This window comes from Pipra filicauda, unplaced genomic scaffold (genome assembly GCF_003945595.2).
Source record: "Pipra filicauda isolate LSUMZ 115617 unplaced genomic scaffold, ASM394559v2 scaffold72_size3293161_pilon, whole genome shotgun sequence".
In the NCBI taxonomy this organism is placed as follows: domain Eukaryota; kingdom Metazoa; phylum Chordata; class Aves; order Passeriformes; family Pipridae; genus Pipra; species Pipra filicauda.
Window position 1 is genome coordinate 843,333 of NW_024104898.1, and position 25,327 is coordinate 868,659.

Consider the following 25,327-nt stretch of genomic DNA (forward strand, 5'->3'; position numbering starts at 1 on the left):
ATGTAAGAAAGCAAAGAACTAGCACAGTGCTGCTTTTACATCGAGATTTTGTAGTTTAGTTTACTCCCAGGTTCCTGAGATAGTTTTGCAATGCTTAAATATGCTTCCTTATCCATCTTTAATTTCAGTGGATTTTTTTTTAATGTAAAAATACAAATGTGAAGTTCTATGTTTTATTTTGGGCAGCAGTTTTTCCCTAGAAGTTCACAAGTACATCACTGAGCTGTATAGCAGTGGCCAAAATACTTCTTTTAGAAAAAAATCCTTTTCAGAAATGAGCTAAAGTAAGGTCTTAAAATCACTTCTATTAAATACTTGCTGTATACATTATTTTGAATAGGTCATGCAGTTAAGACAGTATGCCAAAGAGGAGACTAAATGAACAACAGTGTTCCATAAATGTATGTGATATTAAAAAAATAAATAAATTACATTTAGAGCTTTATAAATGGTGTTTGTGATGTCAGCATAAGCTTTAGAGCAGAAGCCTACAAAGTATTTCTGAAATGTAAAAAAAAGTTTCAGGAACACATGAAAGCTCTGTGTAACAACTGGTAATTACTACTTTATGTTTTAATTTAATATTATGCAGTTTTTGGAGGGAAATAGGGAAAATATTAAATACTGGATGGTGTTGCATTATTATCTTACAAAAGAGAAAACATGTTTTCTTTTTAAAACAAAACACTAATAGGATTAAACTCTGCAATGCAAGTTCTTACTGCTTTATAGAAAGCTTATACTATAGCTTATATTTTACATACTATGGAGATAATCCAATGTTTCATAGTCTAATATGACACTCCAACAAGTATCCAGGATTAAGGAGCTGCAGCTGGTCCTTAAAATTACCCGTTCCATCTGTTGAAGCCTTTGCATAATCCAGGAGAAATGGACTTTGTGGTAAATGTGATGAGCACCTAGCCCAGTGTAGAAGAATATTACTTTTTCCCCTTATCAGTGTGTTATGGTCAAGGGACATTGAGTGGTAGCAACAGTATTAACCTGTGGGGAGCTGAGAAAGTAAGCAGAACCTGTGAAAGAGAAGCCTTGCTTTGTGCATTCCCATATCCTTTGGAATCCACAGAAGATAAGAAGGGAAAGATGGAAAATTTAGTTGCTTTGGTTTGTTAAACTCCTGAGACTTCTATCATTTATGGAGAGGAGAACAGTTGGTTTCTTTATTAAGTGATGAAAGTGGGAAAAGGAAGCTCTGGCAATTCTTCTGTCTGTGTACACTTTGAACAGGTGAGGATATCTTTCTTAAAGAGGAAAGAAACCAGTTGTAATAGCTGTTCTTTTGCTTGGAGTACAAAACTTAAAAGCTGTTCACCATCTTCAGACAAAAATACTGTACCATTTTGAAATGTTTCCAGTAATGGTGTGAAGGATACCAAGGTCTGATTGAGGACTTGTAGAATGTGGAAGCAGTGTGCAAAATCCAAGGAATACTGTGTATTCCAAAGATAGACCAGATGGGAATGTTTTTCCACTGTGTAGAGCTACCAGTTCCATAAGAAACTGTTTTTACTAAGGAATTTGAGAATGGTTGGACAGATTTTTTTCCAGAGGTGGGCATTTATTGAGTGTAATAGAAACTGATGTTGTATGGTACCTTTGAAAATCACAGTGAAGAATTATAGTGCACATTTTATTGAGTGTATGTGTATGAATATGCATATATGAATACTTTTTCTTCTTTTCAATGTAGAAGGAGGGCTTTGGGAGGAGGGAGTGGAAGGTGGAAATGGGAATACTTTGTTTTTCTCATCTTTTCTATGGCATTTGTGATATTAATGTGGAACTAGGGAGCAATTAAATCACGGCATATGATATTTTTAATGTTAAGCCTTCCTATCAAAATCTCTATTAAACTAACATGCCGATTTGGTTTCTGAAGAGAAGTTGTTTATATAACTTAAATAAAAGCAGTGCATTTTTCTCTGCTGAGAAAATGGCTGCAGTTTTTTTATGTTTTATAAGCAGCAAGAGTATTGAAAAGCTCATTAAGAGTGCCATGTGTCTCTACTGCTGTAACTTTAGTGGCTTTACAAAAAGTTTCTTTCACTTCTTTTTCTAAGCTGTATTGCCCGTTTTGAATAGACTCTGTTGGTTACGAGATTATAACACCGCAAAGGCTTTCTCTCAGCAAAGCCCTGCTAGTACTAGTGAGACTTTTTTTTAAAGTAAATGAATTCAAACCTATTTTATTCTTTTTTTTTCTCTTTCATTTATTTTTCTATTCTAAGCACTTTTATTCAAAAGTCTGAATCATTTTGCAGGAATGTCAGGATCTAAACACTTGCTAATTTAACGCATGTATGCCTTCTGGCCCATCTCACAGTACTGGGAAATCACATTGAGTATAGCAAAAGAGAAGCTGCTTGTTTCTGCTGCATGTTCAAAGGCTCAACCAGGTTTCTTGGAAGCTTGTTCACAAAGTGTCTGGTACATACCTTTGGGATGTTTTGTGGATAGGAAACTAGCCTAGTGTTGTCAGTCATGTTTGCTGCTGTTGTGTTGTTGCATTTAGGTGTTTTGGGTAAAGTAACTGGGTGCTGTAGTACATGTGTTGCAGGGTAGGGGGGAAGCTTGCATTCCATTCCAAAACTGGGATTAAGTAACGGTCTGTTTGAAGTTGGTTTATTTTACAAAGTATCAGATTTCAACATAATTGACACTTTTATCCCTTTCAACTTTGTTCTCCTCTGTGGTCTAAATTCTTCGCTCAGTCCCTGGGATCCACAGCTCTGCTTGCATCACGTCTTGCAAGAGATGATTCCTGATTTATTGTGTGCCTTTCTGTGCAAGAAATTTGGGATAACCTTTCCTTTCTAGAATAGCATGCTCTTTTGTGTAATCTGTACAGAATTACTTGAGCAATAAATTTTAGTGGTCTCACTGAAACTGCAGTGGTAAAAGAACATGAAAATCATGTTTAAATATTAATAGATTATTTGCTTGTCTAAGGGTTTGAGAAGTTAAGCAGGCAAATTTGATGACAGTTAGTAACATTTTTTCCCACAGCAGCCTTTCTTCTCCCCCTCCTCCTTCTTCTTTATCTATCAGCAGCTCACTTATTTTTTCTAGCAGCCTCTCTGACAGCCAGTTGACATGTCGCAGGCTTCCCTTCCCCCTCTTATGTCCTTCACCAGTTAGAACTATTATAATTTACTTAAGCAAGAAAGATTTTGTTGCAGAAAGAAAATTAAATTAAACTCCCTTTCAACAAAACACTGTCTGAGGTATCATCTGAAGCACTCTTCTATATGGTGCTTAATAATCCATTTTTGACAGTGTTCTGCTGATCAGTTCAATTCATGTGTTAGTACTAGCAGTCACTTTTTTTAGTGACATATTCTACTAATCTGCCTGTTTGGCTGGAAAGAGCACAGATGAGCTAAACAAGGAGTAAATACAAGTCTCCCTTTTTTTCAAAGTAAATACCATCTGAAAAATTGAATTCTTGTTGAATTCTTGTTTGCTACTGTCTAAGCAACTTGAGTTTAATTTTCTATGATCATAACATGTCTATATTTTTGACTGGAAGTAGAACATTTTTCATATCAGTGCACCAGACATTCTTTCTGGTCTATGTTAATGACGAAATATTGAAGAAGGAACAGATTTTTTTTTGATTTAATGCACAGTTTAGGACAGGTTTGATTAGAATGTTATAGTCCTTGATTGCAGTCATGAAGTATGTATTTTTTCTTCCCCCCAAGGTGTCTGAAATGTGTAAATCTGAGACTCAATAATTCATTTATCACCAGTAAAATGTCACTGTTTTGTTTTTTGTTTTCTTTTTAAAGAAAAACAGATGCAGTCAATTCTAGCTATTCTTCTTCTAGCTACTTTGGGAAAAAATATATGAACTCGATTAAGCAATAAATCTATCTTACCCTGCTCCTGCTTGAATTTCTTTTTCTATTCCCCAAAAATTAAGGATGAAAAACTGAAATGTCTCCAATGAGTTTTCCTTTCTTTAGTTTTTTTCTGCCTTTGATCTTTTTACTTTTGAAGTTTTAGGTAACCAGGCTACTGGAAGGGATTTCTAATTGGTACTTTCTTTGGTATATTTGTTGATGGTCAGTTTAAGATTTTCGAGTGCAAAAAATGTTTAATCAAGTTCTAAGTCTATAAACCATGGGCTTTTGAAAGGAGATGTAAAGGGGAAGGACTTGGAGTACCTATTTTTGAGAAATTTTCCTAAAAAACACTTACAGTTTAGATTCAGTGAAACATCTGTTTAGTTGCTTAGCGCTCCTCCTTTGAGCAAACCCCATTATGTTCAGCAGTGATTTTGGGTGTGGTTTTGTGCTGTGTACTGCCCTTGTATAAGGAGTTAGTTGGCTTAAGTATGTTGTGGAAAAACATGGTGCCCTCTATGTTATAGAAGGGCAAAGATTAAGCAGCTTTAATTCTGGTATTTTCACAGTGTTTCCTTTTTTGTCTTTTATCAAAAGCTGCACATTTAAATAGTAAAATGGAATTTTCAAGTGCTGTTGACTGGAAATTAAGAAGTTAAGATGAAATTAATTTGTGAAACATTTAAATGCATCTGCATGGAGGATGTATGCACATTTATTATACATGTATCTGTAGAATGCTTGAATTCAAGTACTGATGTTTTAAACAGTACGTTATGACTGAAGGGGGGGAAGCATGTGTTCTTGCCAGCAGGACCCCATTGCGCAGCTACTTGTGTTTTCTTCTTCCACAAATACATTTTTATTGGTATAATTTACATGCTGATAAAGGAAAGTGTTATTTTTAATACATAATTGTAACATGAAATATGCAAGAAAACTTCATAGGGTAGCTCACATGAAGCGTTTGTGACCCTTATGAAAAGTAATTTCCAGTTGTGCAAATACACAAATAAGAAAGGTTCATATTCTGTTCGTGAAGGTTAGTTCATTGCATCTGGAAATTGAGCCAATGCCAGTTCATTTAGTGGACTGTTCATGTAATGTGTATCATAAATGAGTCTCATGGTTACTGTGAGAAAAGTCAGACTTTTTTTTCTGTGTTTAATTTATATGCTTAGCATATATGATAATATGGTATGGCATAAATACATCTGACATGTTTGGATTGGCTGCATTAATCATAGCAAGTAGAGCTGCTAGTTATGAAGACTATTCAAAGAAATGCCAATAAAATGTTTAAAAGCATCATGCTCTACTTGTTTCAATTTGCAAAAATGTTTTAAAATATTTACACTATTTAATGTTCTTCTAACTGGGAAGCTAAGATGTGAGACCTTTTCTGAACTGAAATAAAAATCATGACACTAGGTATTAGTTGGTATATTTTGACATATTTGAGATTTTACTGCCTTGTCTGTATTATTCTTAAGCATGTCTTGCATTAATTAAATTGGAGCTCAGGCTTTTTTTCTTGAAAGACTTCATGTCTTGTGTCAGCTAGATTTTTCTGCAGTACATTTGTCAGAATATGTTGGCCAACACATTCTACAGTGAATTCTGTCTAGTCTAGACAAAAGATGAGAGAGAAAATCTTTTACAGATTTCTATAAATAGACGGGGAAAGATTTTTCTGCACTGTAAAATGAAATGTTTGATTTCAAAATTCCAACACTTGGAGAGGAAAAGCATATGCATTACATTCCCCCAAATTAGTATTGTGCCTGGTTTGGGGTTTTATCACTGGCTAAAACTGAGATGTTTTCTTTGCTTTTTAGTTTAATACATGTCAGTGAAACCCTTACAGTTTTTAGAATAAAGGAAGGAAATATGCTTAGAAAACTGTATTTTGAACAGCTTTCATGGTCTGAAGCTGTTAATAGCTTAGTAGTAAGAATCAAAAAGCAAGCAGGTCATTTAGTTGTTGGAATAAGGCCATATTTCTCATCTTACAGCTTATTGTGCAAGAACTTCAGTGTGTATCTTTTATGTGTCTGTATCTCTTCCTTATCTATAGTAGGCAAATGTTTATTTCTGTTTGTTGTATCTCTAATAGAGCTAGGAAAATGTAAGGCATGGTGTGTACGTAACTAAAAAGATTGCCTCCTTTGTCAAAATAAAATTTCTCGTAGCTTCTTCAGACTAGATATAAGGTGGACATTCTTTATGAAGACAGTGGTAAAACTCTGGAACAAGTTACGCAGAGATGTGGTAGATGCCCCATCCCTGGAAACATTCAAGGTCAAATTGAATAGGGCTCTGAGCAACCCAATCTAGTTGAAGATGTCCCTGGTCGTTGAAGAGGGATTGGACTAATGGTTTTTAAAGATTGCTTCCAACCGAAACCATTTATGATTCTTCATCCAATTTTCATAGTGATTTTAATAACCGCTGTTGTTTCTGTGCATAATACAACTGGTCAGATAGTAGACTGTTGTGTTTGGATCTTAATCCTTTACAGCTTATGCGTCTAACTTCTTTTAAGCCAAAGCACATCCCAAACATTGTCTTTGGTCTCTAATAAATGTATTCAGATTATAGCTTCTCTCTACACAACTCTGTCAGCTTTAGGCACGTTACTTACTTTTGCCCACCAAGACAGGATTTTCTTTCATGCTCCCTAGCAGTCTCTTGCCCTTTTTTTTTTTTCCCCCCAGTATTAGTCACTTGTGCCTATGTCAGCTTCCCTTTTTGTTTACTCACCCATGCCATATTCCCCTCAGCCCTCCTTTGTCAGCTCTCATCTTTTGTTTATCTGACTTTCACTCTTGCTCTCATCTTTCCTAATTCCTTTCTTTCTCATGTATCACTGACTATTTTTATTCCATTCCTTCCTCAGTGTTAGTTGCTTCTTAAGGAGTTAGTCTTCTTTCAGGACCATTGTGTCCTCAGGCTCTGAAAGGAAGGTGGCAGCTTTGTTTTGCTTCTGGAAACTAAACTTTTGCACATGAGGTTTAAAACCAACCTGCTGGTGACCTCTGGCAGTTTGATCCTGTTGCTTATGAGAGCAGTAGCTCTTTAAAAAGACAAAATACATCTACTGGTGAAGTCAGGTAGGAACTGAATGAAATCAGAAATCAAGTACTCTCTAATGGACATTGAGACTTGTTAAGATGCACTTTCTTGGGAAACTGCTGAGGCCATCCCTAGAAGTCTCACTGAAATTGTCATCTTGAGTCATCTCCTAGCCCCTTAGCCCAGCAAACAGTAATTGAGTCATGTCTCTTGCATTCAACATGTTATGCTTATTCGTGAACACCAAGTATCCAGTATGTAGACTGCTGAACCGTAGAGACTGTTGTAGGCAGAATTCCTCTGGTGGATGCTGGCATTCAAAACGGGGGAAAACCAGGTAGACACACACTCCCTGTAGAGTCCGGTCTGCCACTGTGTGGATTTTCCCTCACTGTGCCTCCCTGTTCTTCTACAGACAGCTGTTCTTATGGACTGAGGGTTGTCAAGATATTTTATAGAAATTCTATAATTTGTTCTGACATAAATAATGAATTCAATGGCAGCCTTACTATAAATCACTGGTCTAGGCATGTAATTATTCCTGATACTTTTTGGCTTTTCCTGTTACAGAAAAATGTGCTAACTGATTTTGACTAGTTAGCAGAATGGGTTCACAAATTACATATTTTCATTTTGTAATGTAGAAAATGTATGCAACTGTTATTCTTCTTGTGCCCTTAACTAATGTGAAACTTTTGAAATTATGAAAACATTTAAATTGATTCTTCTCAAGAAGATGATTTTGTGCCTTATACTGAGGGTGTGAAGGGAGCTTTTAAGGCTCCATTGTTTTGTATAATTTTTGTGGTTGTGCTCCAAATCTGTCTGGGAATGAGTACTTTTGCTACCCTACATTCTTTTCCTGGAAAAGAATACTCAGTTAAGGTATTTTAAGAGTAATTATTGTAAATGGATATTTGTCCTAAAGTTATCATTGCAGAAGTAAAGTTAAAAGTTTCTGTTACGGTACATCTGTGTGGTGTGAGATAACAATAGTATATAGAGTAGTGTTCTTCCAGAGGCTGTCGGTAGACCAAATGAACAGGAAGCATCACTGACAGTAAAAAACTGTAGTGGTGAGCTCATAGATGTGAGTAGGCTCTCAGAACAAACTAATCCTACCACCTTGGGTCAGTTGCATAAGGGTGCAGGATTTGTCAGACCTAAAGGATTTTTCCAATGGTCTGGAGTTCTGCAAGCATTGAGTTTGCCTGGAGGAGTTCAAACAAGCAAAGAAGCAGAAAAAAAGAAATGGGAACCTTAATGAGTAGTTTTGTCTGGATTTTGATGAGTAAGAAGTACTATTTAAAAAAGGAGAAAGAGTTGACCAGGCTAAAGAAAGTATTGACAAATCATGGTTCTTGTCTATAGCCATGGGCAGCAGAAATGGAAAGATTAAAAGTCATATTGTCTCCCTGAAGAACTGTATGTTCCAAAAATACTCCTTGTGAGAGGAGAGGCAACGCTGAAGGTGAGGTGGAGCAAGAAGGACAGAGGATTTAAGAACCTACTTGGTAGTTTCCAAGGGAATGTCTAGTGGGGAGTAGGACGTGTTTCTTCTCCCACATGGCCAATTCTAACAAGTTAGAAAATATCCTCCATTGGCACCAGTTTTCTAACTTTCAACCTTTCTTCAGTCATTTGCTTTGCTTGTCTTGAGGCTAAACAGATTGCAAGTCCTTAGACAGCATGTACCATTGCATATAGTCCTGAAATTATCTATTTTTAAAATATGATATCTAGCCATTCTCAAACAAAATTCACTGTTTTACTACCTGTGCAGAGAGAAAAAAAAAAAAGTATTTTTCTGGTTTTCAGGATATAACCTAAAGAGCACAGGATGTGTTCAGAACCTTGGCACAGATGGTGAAATTCCTGAGGCTGAGCAGTTAAAATGAGAAATTTGCTGTTTTGTAATAACTAGGGAAATCCTTATCATTGCTACCAAAGAGTTAAAGTCTAGTCTTTTGTATCCAAAAACATGATTTATTGCTGTTGAGATTAGACCTTAGGAAATAAATGCAGTACTGTGATGTGGTGTGGAAGTCTGTACCTATGCTGTTTCAGGAGCAAGTCCAAACCACAGACCTGAAAAAGACAATGCTACTACAGTCAAATCTGGCTAAAGTTGTTTTCAGCATAACACAGAATAAGTGATATGTTTGGCACAACAGAGCAAGTGTCAGTAATATGGCTGGACTCCATTCTAAGTGAAAAGAGGAGCCATATCTTATGTGGTTTACCCTTCACTAGTCACTGGAAGTTGATTCCTTTAAATAAAACAGTATCTTTTTTCTTCATGACGTTTCCTTTTCTTCTCTAGTTTCTTTCTTTTCGTAAAAAAAAATAAAATTGAGAACCTCCAAGGAAAGCTTACTTCTGAACTTAAATAGTCTCTTAAAATGAAAAGAAAAAAATAAACCCAAGAAGCAGCTTAAGCAACAGCATAAAAAAACTATTCTTCTTTTAACTCTTACAAGAGGATACAATATGGTTACCACTTAGTATCGTGACAGAGCGTTAAGCTCTTAAAAATTTGCTAAATATCAGCCTACCAATGCTGAAAACTTATATAATCCTGGACATCCAGGATACATCTGCAATTTGATTGTATAAGTAGAACTGAACAATTAATTTGACAGATAATGTCTTTGTATCATAATTAGAAAGTAGAAAATCCTAAGTGAAGAAAAGCTTTGAAACAGTTTCCTAGCCAATCCTGATCTGAGTTGATTTTTTCAATGTGTCTAAAATAACTTTAATTTGTGCTATTGTTTCTTCCATAGCTTTCTCTTCAAGTTATGTACCTGCATCCGTGCAAGTTAAGTAACAGACTGCATTATACAGAATCAAAGAATCATGTTCATATCTCTCTATAAGTGTCTCTCTACTTTTTGTTATATTTTTGTTCCATGCAGGCTAATGTGAGCTTGCTTTTCTGTATTTGTTATGTGTAAATCCATACAAAGCATACCTTTTGCCTTATAACGTGTCTATGGACAAAAAGAAAACTTATAACAATGCTTCATAACTGCAGATGGTGAAAAAAGGAAGTGTCCATTGTGTGTGTGTGTGTGTGTGTGTGTGTGTACACACACGTTTTATTTTAAAGCTCTCAGAATTAATATTTTATTTCAAATGCATTCAATTATCCACGATTCTCAAATTATATATGTGAAAAAATCTCATTCAAACACATGGAAGTATATAATAATGCCAAAAAAAATCAGATAGTGTCTTCTTGTTTTAGTAGTCAAAATCAACGAAAGATCCTATGTATTTACAATGATGTAATGTTACAACTTGAGTGCTGAGACTAGCAGACAAGACTAGACAAAGCAAATTTTAAAAATGCCATTCTAATTAAACTAGTCCCTTGATGCAGATCACTGATGGTGTTTTGGCCTTGCTTTTGACTTTTTAACACCAAGAGGTATTTCTAATGGCTGTGGTTAAGAGCTTTAAGCCTAGCTCTGCTAATGATCAGCTAACACCTGTTGTGGTGAAAAGCTATTTTGGTTGAACAGTCCCAGGATTAGTTTTATAGACCAAAATAAACCCTTGTCATACGGTTGAGTGAATAGTTTTAGAGTTTGGAAGAAATATGCTGAATGTGTGGTCTAAACCTACTGAAATATATATGGAATATTAATATATTAAAACGCACGCTGATGTCTCAACCAGTGCAGGAAAGTAAATCTTCTCCTCTGTTGCTTTATTATTATGAGAATTCCTTCCTGTCTCTCTGGTTTACCTAACTGGCAGTCAGACACAATTGGTTTAAGAAGAAGGTAACATTTAAATCACGAGCATTTAAATTTGAAGAAGTCTTAGAAAAAAAAACACAAGTGATCCCATGATTGACTCTATAGCATGCTATCCTGATGTAACGACTTACTGAAAACTGAGAGACCTAATAAATGAAAATACAGAACTTCTGCTCATGCACTTCATACAGACTCAAACATTGCTTAATTTTTTGTTTTGTTGTTATAGTGCAAAAGTCTTGGCTTAATATTCTAAAGCTGCCTGCAGAATTTATATTAGATACTGCTAGGCAAGAAAAATAAAAGACCTAACCAGGTAATAACATGTTTTCCTCATGCAACCCTGAAAAAGAAACACTAGCACAAGACTCGGACTAATGTCTGAAGTGTAATTCATTTCAAGTGGATAATACAAGTTGTCATGTTTGCAAAGAAAAAATGTAAATTATCCTTGTCTTGGTAGTTTTGCCCTAAGAGTGTTTGATCAATTAGGAATTTGTAACTACAAATAATTTATATATTGTTTGTTCGTTTGTTTTTAATTGTCACAGCTATATGGAAGAAGATGTGTCAGTTGCTAGCTAAAATTACTGTCTTGTTTCACAGAGGAAAAAGCAGAAATTTTGAAGATGGTTGCTTTTGCGTTGGTGTATGTGCACTTCTACTTTGCAGGATTGATTGATAATATTTTGATTTTTTCCAGTCCAAATCGCTGTTAGAGTGACTAGAAATGTAGGACAGATTTCAGGGTTTAGTGGAAGTATGAAATTAAACAGATGTGTCAAGCCATATACAGCACAGCTTTTGATAATTGTTAAAATATATCAGCAGGGCCTTTGATGTTTGTTTGATTATCTGAACAATTCTTTTGACCTTGAGGAGGAAAGATGTAGTGGAGAACAATACACACTGATGCAAGTATTCCCTCTTTTTAGACATTTTATTTTAAAATGGAAAAAAAAAAAGCTATCTGTGAAGTCTATTGGCCAGTCCATGCTAGGAACTAGAATTACTGTATAAATTAGACTTTTCTTCTTTGCCTTTCTTCTAACCACTAAATATATCCACTGTCACAATATTTATGAAAACTTTACATTCTCAAGCTGTGAATATACTATTTTCCATGTTTGTGAACCTTATCTTCTTTGTGTTGCTTTCCAAAGACATAATTATGCCAAATAGGATTAGAATTTGTCAAGTTGAAACAAGAATCATCTAGAGTAAAATCCTAATGTAATTTTTTTCTTGTTGAACCTTAGAAAATATGAAGATGTTCGTGCTAATAAAATGTGACTGGAGAATATACAGTCTTACATCTTCTAATTGCTTGTGCTTAAGGCAGTCCTAATGTTTCTAGAAATTAACTGTTTATTTATCTGAAGGTTTGCTGTAAAACAAATTTACAGATGCCCCAAATTTGTTTTTTCAGATTACTGTGTTTTATCTGACTATTGACACATGCAATCAAATATTTCTTGTCAATAATACTTAGAAAGGCAAGGAATATAGAGATGCTTGAATTGCCACACTGATTAGTGATGTAAATTCCAAAATTATTTTTGGGGAATGTTGTCTGAAGTGCCAGTGATTATTCTGTCTCTGTATATATATATTATTGCCAATGTATATTCTGTCATCTATGACAGAAGCTGAAATAAGAGGATGGTTTGAAATAATTTTCTTCAGCATCCTATTTGTTTGTTCCCAAGTTAACCAATAATTTCTTATTTGTTGAGAACTATCATGTACTCATGATGTTTTATATAAATTGGGGATTGAACTTCAGATTCCATTAACATAACTTGTCTTGGAGAAACGGTGAAGTCAGTAGGCTCGAATTTGATGTGTTGTGTTCTGTTGCCACCTTTTCCAATTTAGTGTCAAATAGGAAATCTTTTTTTTTTGTCAGATTATGTTTGAATTTGAACCTGAAGTTGTCATGCATTAAAGTAATAGTCTCAGAAAATATAAGCATTATATAAATATATTTAAGTATGGGAGTTGTTTTCATCTAAACTTCAGATTATTCAATGTCAATAAAATGATGGTTTATGAAGATGCTGGAGGAGCTCCCCTGTTAGAATGAAGAAAACATAACCTCTCCAAAATCAGTGTTAAGCCTTTGTCTGGGATGAATTAGATGGGAGTTTACAAATACAATTTTAGTTTAAGGGTTCAAGTTTAATGCAATTATATAATAATATGTATAGAAATTATATACAGTAATTATATATCATTACATATAAAAATAGAGAGGGTTTGTGTATAATACCATGAGAGAAAATAAAAAGAGGAAAAATCTTGGGAGTAACATTGAACTGAGGAGTATGATGTATCAAAGACAAAGACTTCTAATTGTTATTCAACATTCTGTAATTCTAAGTGCATTTTTAGATTTATTGGCAATTTTATCGCTGAGTATACAGAACATGTGTACTGTGATAATTGCAAAATAGAAACTTATAATTTAATTATATAAAAGGATAGCAATTCGTTTAGCTGGTTGCTAAGCAATTTTTTTGCATTAAAATGTTTATAGTCACCAGAAGAACAGCATTCTGTGCTTAAAAACAATCTTTTGACAGATATATTTAAATCAGTTTAAACATCAAATACTACTTCTTGTTCAGTTAAAAATGCCTATTTAGAAAACAGTACTGTATTTTAGTTGTGTATTTATTTTGAGGATTTGTGTGTGTGCCTAGTTATTATAGTTTCCTCTTAATTTCTGGTCACTGAAGGATTGGTAAACTGTTGAGTGTTGTGATAGGAATAAAATCACTACTAGGAGGAATTTAAGCTCTGAAACGTCATCATCATGTGTTTGCTAATTATGATGTATAATCAAATCTTCTTTTGATTCCTAATTATTTTTAAGTCTTTGGGATGGGCACGTATATCAGAATAGATATGTGTACTGGATTTGAACTAAGATGATGGCTCTGTTCCAGCAAACAGGAAATTTTTACATGTTCCTACACTAAGCAGAAAAGCCGAAAGTGGTCATATTGACTGGCTCGTTTTGTTGCCAAGCCTCGGTTCTGCTACTTAATTGTAACTAGAACTTTAGTGTTTTTCTTACCCTCTTGATATTTATGCTTTTCAGTACAACATAAAAAAATGCACTGGTATTGGAAACCACTTAATCACAAATGCACTTTATTTTACCGTATAGAGTTCTAACAGAATTACTGTTTAAAGTTACAAATCCCATTTCAACCAGAAGCTGCCAGTACTACTGGAAATCATCTGCACTTTAGCTCAATTAGTAGAAGAGTTACTGTTGTAAGGTCTTGTAGGTCTTTTCTCAAAACTTATATTATTTTTGCTTCCCTCTGGACTTTGGCTTGCCTTAATCTTTCTTAGGCAATTAAAAATATTTTCATAAAGTTCATTTAACTGCTTTGCAGGGCAAAGTTTTCCAGAACCACAAGAAGTATCTTTTGTGAAATACTATTCTATTGAAAATACATAGATTTAGTGTAAGGAAACTTTTCCATAATAATGTTGCATATTTCAGGGTTTTCCATAAGTTGAGTATTTTTAATTTTATTTCATTTTACTTTTTTGGTCACTGGTTTAATGCTAGGAGAAACTTCCAAAAAATTTCAAATTAAGTAAGGGCCATTTGAACATGACTTTTAAAGAGAAAAACTTGCTTTATTTATTCAGAAATTTAAGTGTAAGATTAGTTGGATGGGAATAATATGTGGAAAAAAAATCACATCCTCCCTAATCTCATACTAATTTTCTCCTCTTATTCTGAGGATTGAATTCCATAGAAGTTTTTATGTCAAAGGATCCTTTGCTGTATACTTAGAAACAAATCAAACACCTCTAAGTTAGATTTCAGTGGTAGAGTCTTTTACCACTTTTAACAGATACGTCTACAAAGTGAGTGCAAGAAGCAAGACTTTTCCCTGTTCATACCTCAGTCATATGCTTCCATCTAGGTGTTTTTTTATGTACTTACCTGACTACTGTGCACAATATAGAATGTTGAAAAGAAGCCATAGTATTTTCTCATTTTACAGAGAAACATAGAATGAGTTTTAAAGTTGCCACTTTGCCTTTGGTTATATTGAAGAAATAAGGTCTTCATGTTAATTATCTGAATGAATCACTGAAAATCATCATATAAAGATATATGCGATTATATGAAGCAAGACTAATGATAAATAGACATGAATTAATCCACATGAGTAATTTGAAATTCTTAATTATGTGTGGCTTTTTGGAAAAGCAAACAACAAAGCTGCTGAAGTATGTTAACTGAAATGGCTAATGAAAAGACACTAAAAAGGGATTTTTTTTTTTAAATCCCCCTCAGTGTTTTCAGTTTTTTTATTTGTAACTTCAAATATGTTAGCAAACAACCTGAGCCTAATCTAAACTAAAGGTCACATCTTTGGAGAGATGACAAAGGAACAGAGCAATCCTCAGGGTGCCTCATGCCTGTGCCTTCAATTAAGTAATTTTACCACATCCTGGCTATTTGGCCAATAAGCAGAATATTTTTGGTTCACTGATGGACTGATGTGCAAACTCTTGGGAATACCACAGCTGGTTGCAATTAAAGTTGCTCAGTTTGCAAGTCCACTTCCAAATGGTAGCTCCATCATAACAGTCATAGTTCTTTGCAAGGCTACTGGTAGTTTATCGGTGAGCAATCTACAGGAATAACAGAATGGGATTACTGCCTAGATTTATAATAAGGAAAAGTTAGAAAATATTCAAATTATTTAGAGCTGCAGTCAAGAAGGATCATCTTTACCTGTTCCAGCTTTTCTAGCATGTCTAATAAGTCCATGTAAGCTCTTCCTGTCTTTGATGTCAGGAAGAATTCCTGTAAGAACACCAACTTTTTTAAATAGCAGGTGGAGTAATGCAAAAGATTCACACTGACTAACCTATATGTTTTATAAATCATGACTGACTGATACAGTCTTATTCATCTGCCCTTCTGAAGACTTTGTTTTGGTTTGTGTTCTTGATTGGACATCTTGTATTATTGTGGAACCCTTTTCTGCGTGTCCCAAATTTCCCAGGGTTCTTTGGTTAACTTTTCTGTTTTATCTTGAATATATTACACTCTTGATTTTTTTAAGGTGCAGGCTGCTTTCTCTGTGTGTAGTTTCTTTAAAACCAAACACTGTAATTTGGTAAGTATCCATGTGTACATATGAAGTACCAATGGCACAAGTTTTCATGAGGATTCTTGCTAGCTTATTCCGATTTTTGTATAGCTATAGTAATGAAGATATTATAAAGGTGTTGTACCATAATTTGCTACTTTGTTATTAAGACTTGCAGCATTATCTTTTTTCATTTGAATGTCATATGAGGATGATATATTGAATTAAATATTCTGGGTTTTATAATAATTTGATAATCTTTTTTTATACTTTGATATGTTGGGAGAGGATGATATAGAAGATTCTTGTTTGTAGGAAAAAAATGTGGGGAGAAATTAGTTTTCCCATGTGAAAATATTCTGTTCTGTGTAGAAAATGTTGTGTAACCTTATTTCCTTTCATTTCTTCTCACCCTTTCAATTTTCCTGTGTTTCTTTATTTTATTGTTCTTTCCCTAAAGTAAGAACAAAGATGACTTATGAAGATTCTTAATTGTGGTTTTGTTTTAGAATTATTTTGCTAATTTTCTTAGCTGTCTTTGGTGCAGTGTAATGAATTTTCAAGTATGTTGACAAAACTTACATGATCTTGATTAAGTCTTTCTTTTTTCCAGATGTTTTATTTTAACCTATGGTCCTATTAATAAAGTCTAGATTTAGCTTCAGGTGAAAATATAAAGCTTTGGCACTTTCAAGAAAGTATTTACTATCTGGAACAAGTCAACGTTTTGGGTAGAAGATTAAAGCTTGCTTAATAGTTATGGATACATGTTCTGAAAGTATTCTTTACAGCCCTTAAGTGTAAACTTTTGTGCCCTTTATGAACGTATTATTTTGTATCTGTGATGCTTTAAACATTATAATTAGGCAATGAAAAGGTGAGCATTTTGAGTTCTGGCGCAGGACTGAACTCAGTACAAATATAGAATTACAAGTGCGTCTTAAATGAAAACTAGGTCTGCTTCTCATTGTCCCGTGCAGTTGCAGTGCTTTTTTGTATCAATGAAACTGTTGGAGAACTTAAATATTTCTTCTGTAGTTGTACAGCAGGTATACCTTTCATTTTGTTTCATGAATACCTTTAAAAAGCAGGATTGTTATTCAAAATAAGACTTGTCATTGCTCCTGCAAGGAGTGAAATGTAATTATTTCTACTTCTCTTCCACCCTGTCTCTTTTCACTTTTCCGTCCTCCTCATATGACTTTATGCACACTTCGTGCAGCATGATTGCTTAAATCACTGCTTAGACAGTGGTGTAGGAGGTGTACATGGAAACAGAGGAGAGGTTTTCCTGAGCTGCCTGTTCTCTTGCAGAACTGGATGGTGTGGATACAGAATTTTTGTACTATGCCCTCCTTGTGCCAGTTGCTGAGGTGAACCAGAGTGAGAGGACAAGTACTGTGCTGCTGGAGAAGGGCCATAACTGGACTGAAAATATCTTTAGGAGCATTATTAGTCAAGCCCTTTAGTTGTCATCGTTCTTTTTGGGAGATGTGTTCATTTGCAAAATAAATACTAGTATCTACTATCATGTCGGAGAGAAAGAATTCCCTTCAAGAAAAAAATAAAACAACAGAATACCAATAATGGAGAAAATGGGGAAGAGGGTAACCTTTCTTGCAAAAGAAGCTTTTAAGCTAAAGTAGGCATTGTTCAAGTGTTTGCCCTAAGGGCAAAATTCCTTAAGGTGTTTTGTTTAGCGACCATGTGGAATGGCTGCCAAAATATTAATTCAGAAATCACTGTCCTCTGGTAAGAATACCTTGCTTGTGTTTGTCTTAAGACCAAACAAAAATAGGTAGTAGACTGAACTTTGATGAAATAGGAGAGAGAGATGAGCTCTGAGAACTAGGATTTGTACCAGTTAATAGATTTACTGATCATAATTTGTAAAAGGGCACTTGAAAGTCTACAGAATATAGAACATCGCGATTGTATTCCCTTAATACTTCCAGGTCCTCAGAACGTAGAGGACAGTGTAGATGCCTTTGGGTGTTTTTTAATCTAATACTGAGTAGAAGTCAAGAAAGAGTCAGTGCAGAGATTCTTGGTCACAAAGGAGAGGATCAGGTGATGTTGAAGTGTTTGGCTGTAAGTGCATTCATACTGCCTTCATTTATGTTTTCATTTGCTGTTGTCTCTCTTCCTATTGTAGTTTTGTTGGGAGGGAATTTGGTTTAGATTATTTCTTTCTGCTTCTTTTCCTTTGAAAACACTAGGGAAAAGAAAAACAGATTACAATATGACAGAAATTTGTCAGGCATTTAACACAAACCATGAGCAAAGCATACTTTTTAATGCTTTGGGAGATCTTTGAGAGGAAAGAATAAAACCACTGGGGCTTTTTCTCCAGTCTGCAAATATCTATAGACAAATATATTTTCTCAGAGAAGATGGATCGTATTTGCAGTGTCAATAAAATTAGCAAGGAAGTTTTCCTGCTGTCTCCATTTTCAGAGTGAATATCTGACAAAAGAATGGTATACTGTGTCTAAAACCATACTGGAAAGAATCCAGGTGGTCTGTAAATTATTAAGGGATATCAAAGCTGTATTGGCTACGTCTCCTATTTGAGTTTCCTAAAAATCAGTGGTTGGAGACTGGCACTAAGTTCCTGGCATCAGTGCAGGGTGTTCCAAGTGAGAAATTAAAATGTTTTTAGGAAAGCTTTTAACCTAGATTATTCCATATTCCCTATACATCTACTAAAATCAAAAATCTTTCCTGTTATTCTTAAGTTATGGCAAATGCTAGGTTAATTAATATTCTTCAGATTCTTAGCAGTTTCAGTGTTTTTCATGTGAAAGTGCTGTTAATGCAGACATCAGGGCACCTTGCATATGAGGAGGGGCCAAGAGAGGACTAGACTTGTTCAGTCTTGAGAAGTAGGATGCCTGCTGCTGTCCAAAACTATCCCCTGTGCAGGTGTGGAGAAGGCTGGACTGGTCAGCTCAGTATCAAATTCTTTATTTTTCTTTGACTCTGAATGACTGTTTAATTTGTGCAGTTTGGTGTATGCACCACATGTACACACAGTGCTGCAGTAGCTCAGAAGGAGAAACTGGTTTTGAAGGCCACTTTTTATCTTGAAAGTAGATTAAGGCAATCTATACAGCCTTCAGTTCATCCCCGTACTGCAACCACATATTTGACTTTCAGAATAGGAAACAGCATTCATGCTTGAGAAACTGTTCAAAACTTTACTGTCTTCAGAGTCTTTTAACATTAAATAATGACAAAATGCTCTTTTTCTCTGCAGTGCTTGCTCTCTCAGCCAAAGTTCTGGGCCATTCAGACATCAGCCTTGCTCCTTCGGACCAAACTTGAGAAAGGAAGTACTCGCAGAATGGAACGGGCAATGAAGCAAACTCAGGTAAGACTTCTGAGCTGATTTATTATATATGTTTGTGTGTCTGTGTGTGTACATATATGTATATAAAATCTACCTGTAAATATATATAGATAAAATGTCTATCTATCTAAATGATATACATTATATATATTTATTTATATATATATATCTAAAATCTGGTTTTGTACCTCTCGTTTCTGAGGAGTTTGATGTAGGTGTTCATGAGTGTAAAGTTGCTATACTGCCATCGAAATTTTTGGTATTTTTTTGCTCAAGTAAATAATCTCTATAAAACATTGAAACTTGTAAATAGTCATTGGTATTGTGAGAACAAGAAAACACATTTGTGAACAAAGCAGCAATTTCAGTTTACCATTTTGATGGGATACTTGGTAATTAGTATTTTTATTTGCAAGTTTGAGGCAATGATTAAATAATCTTGTTCCAAACAAAGAGAAGATCATTCTTCAAATACAAAAAAGAAATGTTTTGTTTCTGAAATATGTCATTTAATAGAATTTATTTTAAAAATAAATTCTTCAAAGGACAGATCTGTAGGTTATATCAAGATTTTTTTTACCTTCGTATTAAGTTTTTTTAGCCATTTGTCATCTTTGTGCAGTTAATTCTTGTTGTCACTCATGAGCAGTGGGCATTTATGTCCATCAGGCAACAGTCCTGTGGACTAAACCAGCCAGGAATTATGATTATGGTGCTATGTGTTTAAATCAGGGAAAACTGATGCTTTGTTTAAAATCATTATCGATGCATGGATATTTGAAGGAGTGCAACTTGGATGTGCTGCTGCATTTTTCTTTTGCTGATGAGGACATGGAGTTGCTATATTGGAATTTCCTGTAGTCATTAGGAGACTGTCAAGGAAGCCAGGATTCTAAATCTGGGAGATGTAGCATCTGACGGCACTTGGGAAGCGATCTCAGGATCCTTGATGCCCTAAGCCATAAAACAGTTGGAGTGTCTCCAATATTTTTGTCTAGCTTGATTAAACCTGAATACTGGAAATTGTTATATTATACAGTTTGACAGTCTCATGACAGAAATCTTCATGAAGGGATTATCTTAGCAAGTACATTTGTCTGACTGCAACTGCAGTAATGCAAAGGATTTGATTAGCATGGGTTGTGGCATTCTGGAAGATGACCCCACAGTAGACACAGAATCTGTGGTTTTAAATATTATCTTTAATCTTAGTGTGTTTATGTTTTCTTTCATTAAGTTTTCTAGTCTTTTGAATATAATGACATATTTGTGTCAATTTGATCAAGCTCAGTTTCCAAAAACAGTTCAAAGTTGTTTAAGGCTTTTTATGTGCTAAATTAATCAAATAACTTGAATAACTTTCCATTTAAGGTTTTCATTCCTGAGATCAGATCAGAATTTTTTGATATCATGCTTTCTAACAGTTCTAAGAAGGAATCAGAGAACATAGAATGAATGATGTTATTTTCATACATAACACAAGTTAGGTTTGATATATCATATTCATGAAGATGCTGATATGTAATTTTCATTAAGATGCCAAAGAATGAGTGAATTCTGCAGCTATTTATCAGTAGAAAATGGATTTCAAAACCATAGAATTGTCATTCAAAATGATTTAATAGTCTTTGTTTGTTTTATAATTTCATGTTTACTAGTTCAGATTGCTGTAGAAAGATTAAATAAAGATAGATAGCCCTTAGGTTAAGGGAGGAGGTGTAAATACAGTTGTTTGCAATATCAATTTTTTTAAGGAATTATAAAAATTATTGTAAAACAGCTTGACTAAGGGTGAACTAAATCTTCTGCATTATTTTAGGGTTTGTCTGAAAAGTGCATGAGCCATTATAGGCTCATGATGCTGGGTATCTCCTATCTCTCCTTCCTTTCCCCATTTCTACCCTTACCTGCTTCTATGTGGGGTCTGAAGCTGATAAGCATCTTTTAAAATTAATGTCACTGAGCAGGAATATGCTGCTTTTCAGCCCTAAAGTAAGCCAGGCTACAGCACTGGTTTGTCAAAGAAAGCATTTTTTGACTATCTTTTTTTGTGGGATTCGTTATATTTGTTTACTTATTTTAATCACTTGAAAATAATTGCAACTGGTTTTGAAATGAGGACATATTGGTTGAGTTTAGCTGCCACACTCCAAATATTAAATATATCCCTACTTGATGCCAAAGGGTTTTTATAAAACTTTTGTAAGTAATTTTTTTCTAGTTAGAAAACTTCAAAAGGAATTGGAATGATCATTTTCAAACTCTTTCTGATTACTCTAAAAATCTGAACTACAGATAGTGTAGTCTTTGGAACAGTTTTTAAAATTATCATTCTGGGTACTCTGGAATGTACTTCAGCTAGTAGCTAACTGCAAGTGAGGAGGAGATATGTTTTTTCTTAACTTCTTCTGGATGCTACTGGTTGTCTCTGTCCAGTTTTTGCTTAAATGAGGTTTGGATCCACAAAAATAAGGTTAAAGATTTCTAAAGCCAACACTTTTTTCAACCATATTTCTAAGAAAAGGAAACAGCATTTGAAAGCTAAAGCATTTATTTTACATTCCACTAGAATATTTAATCATGACCAGTATAACATATAGAGAAGTCTGGATCAAGGTACTGCCAAATCAAATGTGTCTCTGGATACAGTATGATTTTTTCAAGGTTAGGCGATTGGGTTTTTTCCATTTGGGTGTAGGTGAAAGAGTGTGGGAAGTACTATTGTGGAAAGAAAGGAAAATGGTGGGGGGGAGAAAACAGGAAAAAATGGGGATAGTTTTTTGATAAATAGCTCTCCACATAACCAGACACTTGCTATTTCTCCATCAGTTTTGGGATCTTCACCTACCTCTTATTGTAAGAAAGTAATTCAGACACTATTAATAGTGGAAAATGGGTTGGAATAAGCTGTTAATCCACAGATTACTGCTGAAAGTGCAGTCAGAGCTCAAGTAACAGAATGAGGGAGAAAAAAAGGAATTTTGAGTGGTCTAGGAGCTATGAAAAAATGAGAAAAGTGAGGGATGATTAAACAAAAAGAAAAAAAAAAGAAAAAAAACCACAACCAAACAAACCAGTTTAAAACATAAACTATGGTGGGATTCTATCCTTTCTTGATATACGAAATGAGTTTACTCTTCCATTTCAGTGGATTTTAAAATATTAAGAAAGGAGCAAAATGACTTAAAATGCCATGCTTTGTACAAAGGGTGGTGGAGTAGAAGCAAGAGCATCATTTACTGCTGGACTGGACCAACAGTGAAAGAAGTGAGGTTGCCATGTGCCTGCAATGCCAGTAGCCTGCTCAGGCTTATCCTACAGTGACTTGCTACAGCTACTTGCTGCAGCGTGGTCTGGGTGGTTACACTGGCTACCTCTGTGCTTGCAGCTTTTATCAGCTTGTTATGTGCCCCTTTTCCAACTGTGTTTTGTGCTGCTCGTTACACCTGGTGACAGCATGCCTGCAAGCTGATCGCTTGGCTTTCCTAGCACGTCGTACAACACATGCAGTATTTCATTTGGTTCTCTCCTGCTTGCTTTTCTTGGCAGTAAAGGAATTTGCCTGTTGGGGCAGAGAAATGTGTCTTGAAAAGGGTGTTTTAATAGGACTTCAGGAGATCTGGGAGCAGACTAGCAATATTATAGGCTAATCATTATGTCTAAGATTGAAAGGTCACATGAGATCTTGTTTTATATCCTTAGTCATACACAGATGTATGTGGTTGGGAATTCTGTCAACTGCCCTGTAATTTTCACTTAAATAATACTTCAGAGTGTCATTTTCTCTAGCAACTAATGTTTTTCTGTGTGTATGAAAAAGGGAAATAATGGTTTTTTTTTTGTTTAAATTGTTTTTACTATAGAAACATGCTAGTTGATGTTCAATTCTTTCAAATCTGAACCAATTTATATACGTCTGTATGAAGAAAAGGCTGATACAGATCTGACAGAACTGGTGTCTTGAGCTCTGTGAGCTTGCATGCAGCTTTGCTGTTTTGTTATTTTCCTATTGATGATCTTTAAATGGTTATGGAAGAAAGTTATGTCATTTATCATAGAAACATATCCTTTTATTTTCAAAACTGAACTGTCACCTCCTTGCCAAATTCCTTATTTGGCAGCTGTGCTACATTGGATAAATTCAACATTTAAAGGAAGAGTTCAAAAAGGAGAGGGAAGCAGTCTTCCTCCCAAAAGCTGATCTAGAGGAGTTTGAGGCTAACAATTTTTCTCCACTTCTTTTGCTTCTTAAGTCATATATCTTTCTGATCAGACCTCTCAAGACCACAGTTGAAGCAACAGAGACACATAGCATGACCAAGGGAATGACAGCACCTGTCTTTTAGTTCAACTGTTAGATCTCTGTACTAGGAGTTCTTATTTCTGTTTTTTAATCCCCTCTTGTATTTTAGGAGTACATTAAATAAGATTTTAATAATTGCTCTTAGTTGTGGATGGAATGGGAGAGGGCAGGAAGGAGGAGAAAAATTAATTGCTAATAAATATTTTTCACATGAAGTTGAAAGTTGTAGTGGAAAATTACTGGGATATGAGATATACTGGAGAACTGAAAGAGATTTAACTCACTTCCTTCAGGAGGGTAGTAAGTGGAAGACAGCCCTCTTCTATCCTGTAGAGATCCTACATTGATATCCCAATAGTTCTCAACTATTATGAATTGTATTTATTATTAAAGCACATGTCCGAAAGGTGTTAAAAAAAAGGAAAAAAACCAGGTGTTTTATGAAACCATTCTTTAATGAATTCTACACAAAATCACAAGGTCTCCAGAACCCTAGAAATAAACCTTATTACTTAAGAAAGCAACCTCAAGAGAGAGTGACCTCTTGGTGATAGTTATTATTTCAGTCTCAAGACACGCATTTCCAGAACGTATTTCATTTTGCTTAAGGAGATGACATATTTGACAGAAGATGTTACATGATACAGCTGAGTCTGGGAATACACTGAATTCATTAGCACACTTCAAAATAATTAATGTGGTGGTGCTTGGCTCCTTCTGTTTTTCTTCCACTCTGCAATTGTGGGGTTTGGGGGGAGGGGAATCGCAGATCCAGTCTGCCAAGAGTTATTCAGGAATAATCAAAGTGGTTTTGTACCACTAGTGAAAAAGAGAATATTGAGTAGTTTAATTTTCCAAGTAATGATTTCTGCCTAGAAGTTTTCTACCGCGCTCTTGGTTTTGCCAGTTTGGATCAGCACTATTACCTAGTGTGGGGAAAAGAATGAAACCATTCTTTCTGTGCTTAAGTTTCTTCATATTTTCTCAGCTACTGCTTTTAAAGTACAAACCTTTTTGCTCATTTGACGATTATGTTCAGCACCTGAGCTGTTCCACTTCTACTGTCAATGCACTTTCGAAAAGAAGCCAAAAATATGAAGCCTCACATTTTTTTTCAAAATGTTTCCCATTGAATCTTAGCTCTGAAGGCATTTACTTTTCTCCCTTTAGACTCTCTTCACTCAGTGTTGTGACATTTTGAATGATGGTGGTAAGAGAATCCTTAAGCCATATTGAACACCACTTTTTCGTAGACAAAGTGATGACAGTAAGTTGCAAAGAAAAATATGAGTACCAGGACACAAAATTAACATCGTTCTGCCTAAGTTTTGCCTTGGGAGACAGAAGCTCAACTTCAATGAACTAAACAATTTAAATAATAAAGTTCCACAGACCAGCTGCATGACATGGAGGACACACTGTTACCACCTGTTGCTAAATTGAATAGATGAAGCTTTACAGCTCTCAATAAATTTGAATAGATGAATCTTTTATGTCATAAATATCATTACAAATCTGGAGATAGGTGTCCCGAGGTGAGATAACAAACCATGTTTTGAAATAGCCCCATACTGGTAGGCAGTCACATTGTCCAGCGCATATGCCAAGTACTACAAACTAGACTCTGCCTTATCTCAAGGCGGTTGTCTGTCCCTCCTATGTTGTAGTTCAACTTGAACTTGACAGTGATTGTTGCTCTTTTTATTTCTTTCTCCATTCTTGTCCTTACTTCCCCCTTTAGTGAAAAACAGAAAGCAAAGCTGATGCAAGAAATCTGGTTTTTAGCATTGACTGCTGTTGTGCCTTCCCCCAAAACAAACTGATTT

At 35.0% G+C, this 25,327-nt stretch overlaps 1 protein-coding gene across 2 annotated transcripts in view; it reads left to right on the top strand.

The window, feature by feature from the left end:
• TTC27 (tetratricopeptide repeat domain 27) overlaps positions 1-25,327 on the top strand; it is a 125,613-nt gene that overhangs the window by 49,037 nt on the left and 51,249 nt on the right. For both annotated transcript variants that reach the window (XM_027735142.2, XM_039389477.1), the window contains one exon: positions 19,106-19,219. In XM_027735142.2, coding sequence (XP_027590943.1) covers positions 19,106-19,219 — 114 coding nt within the window. The remainder of the gene's footprint in view (positions 1-19,105; positions 19,220-25,327) is intronic.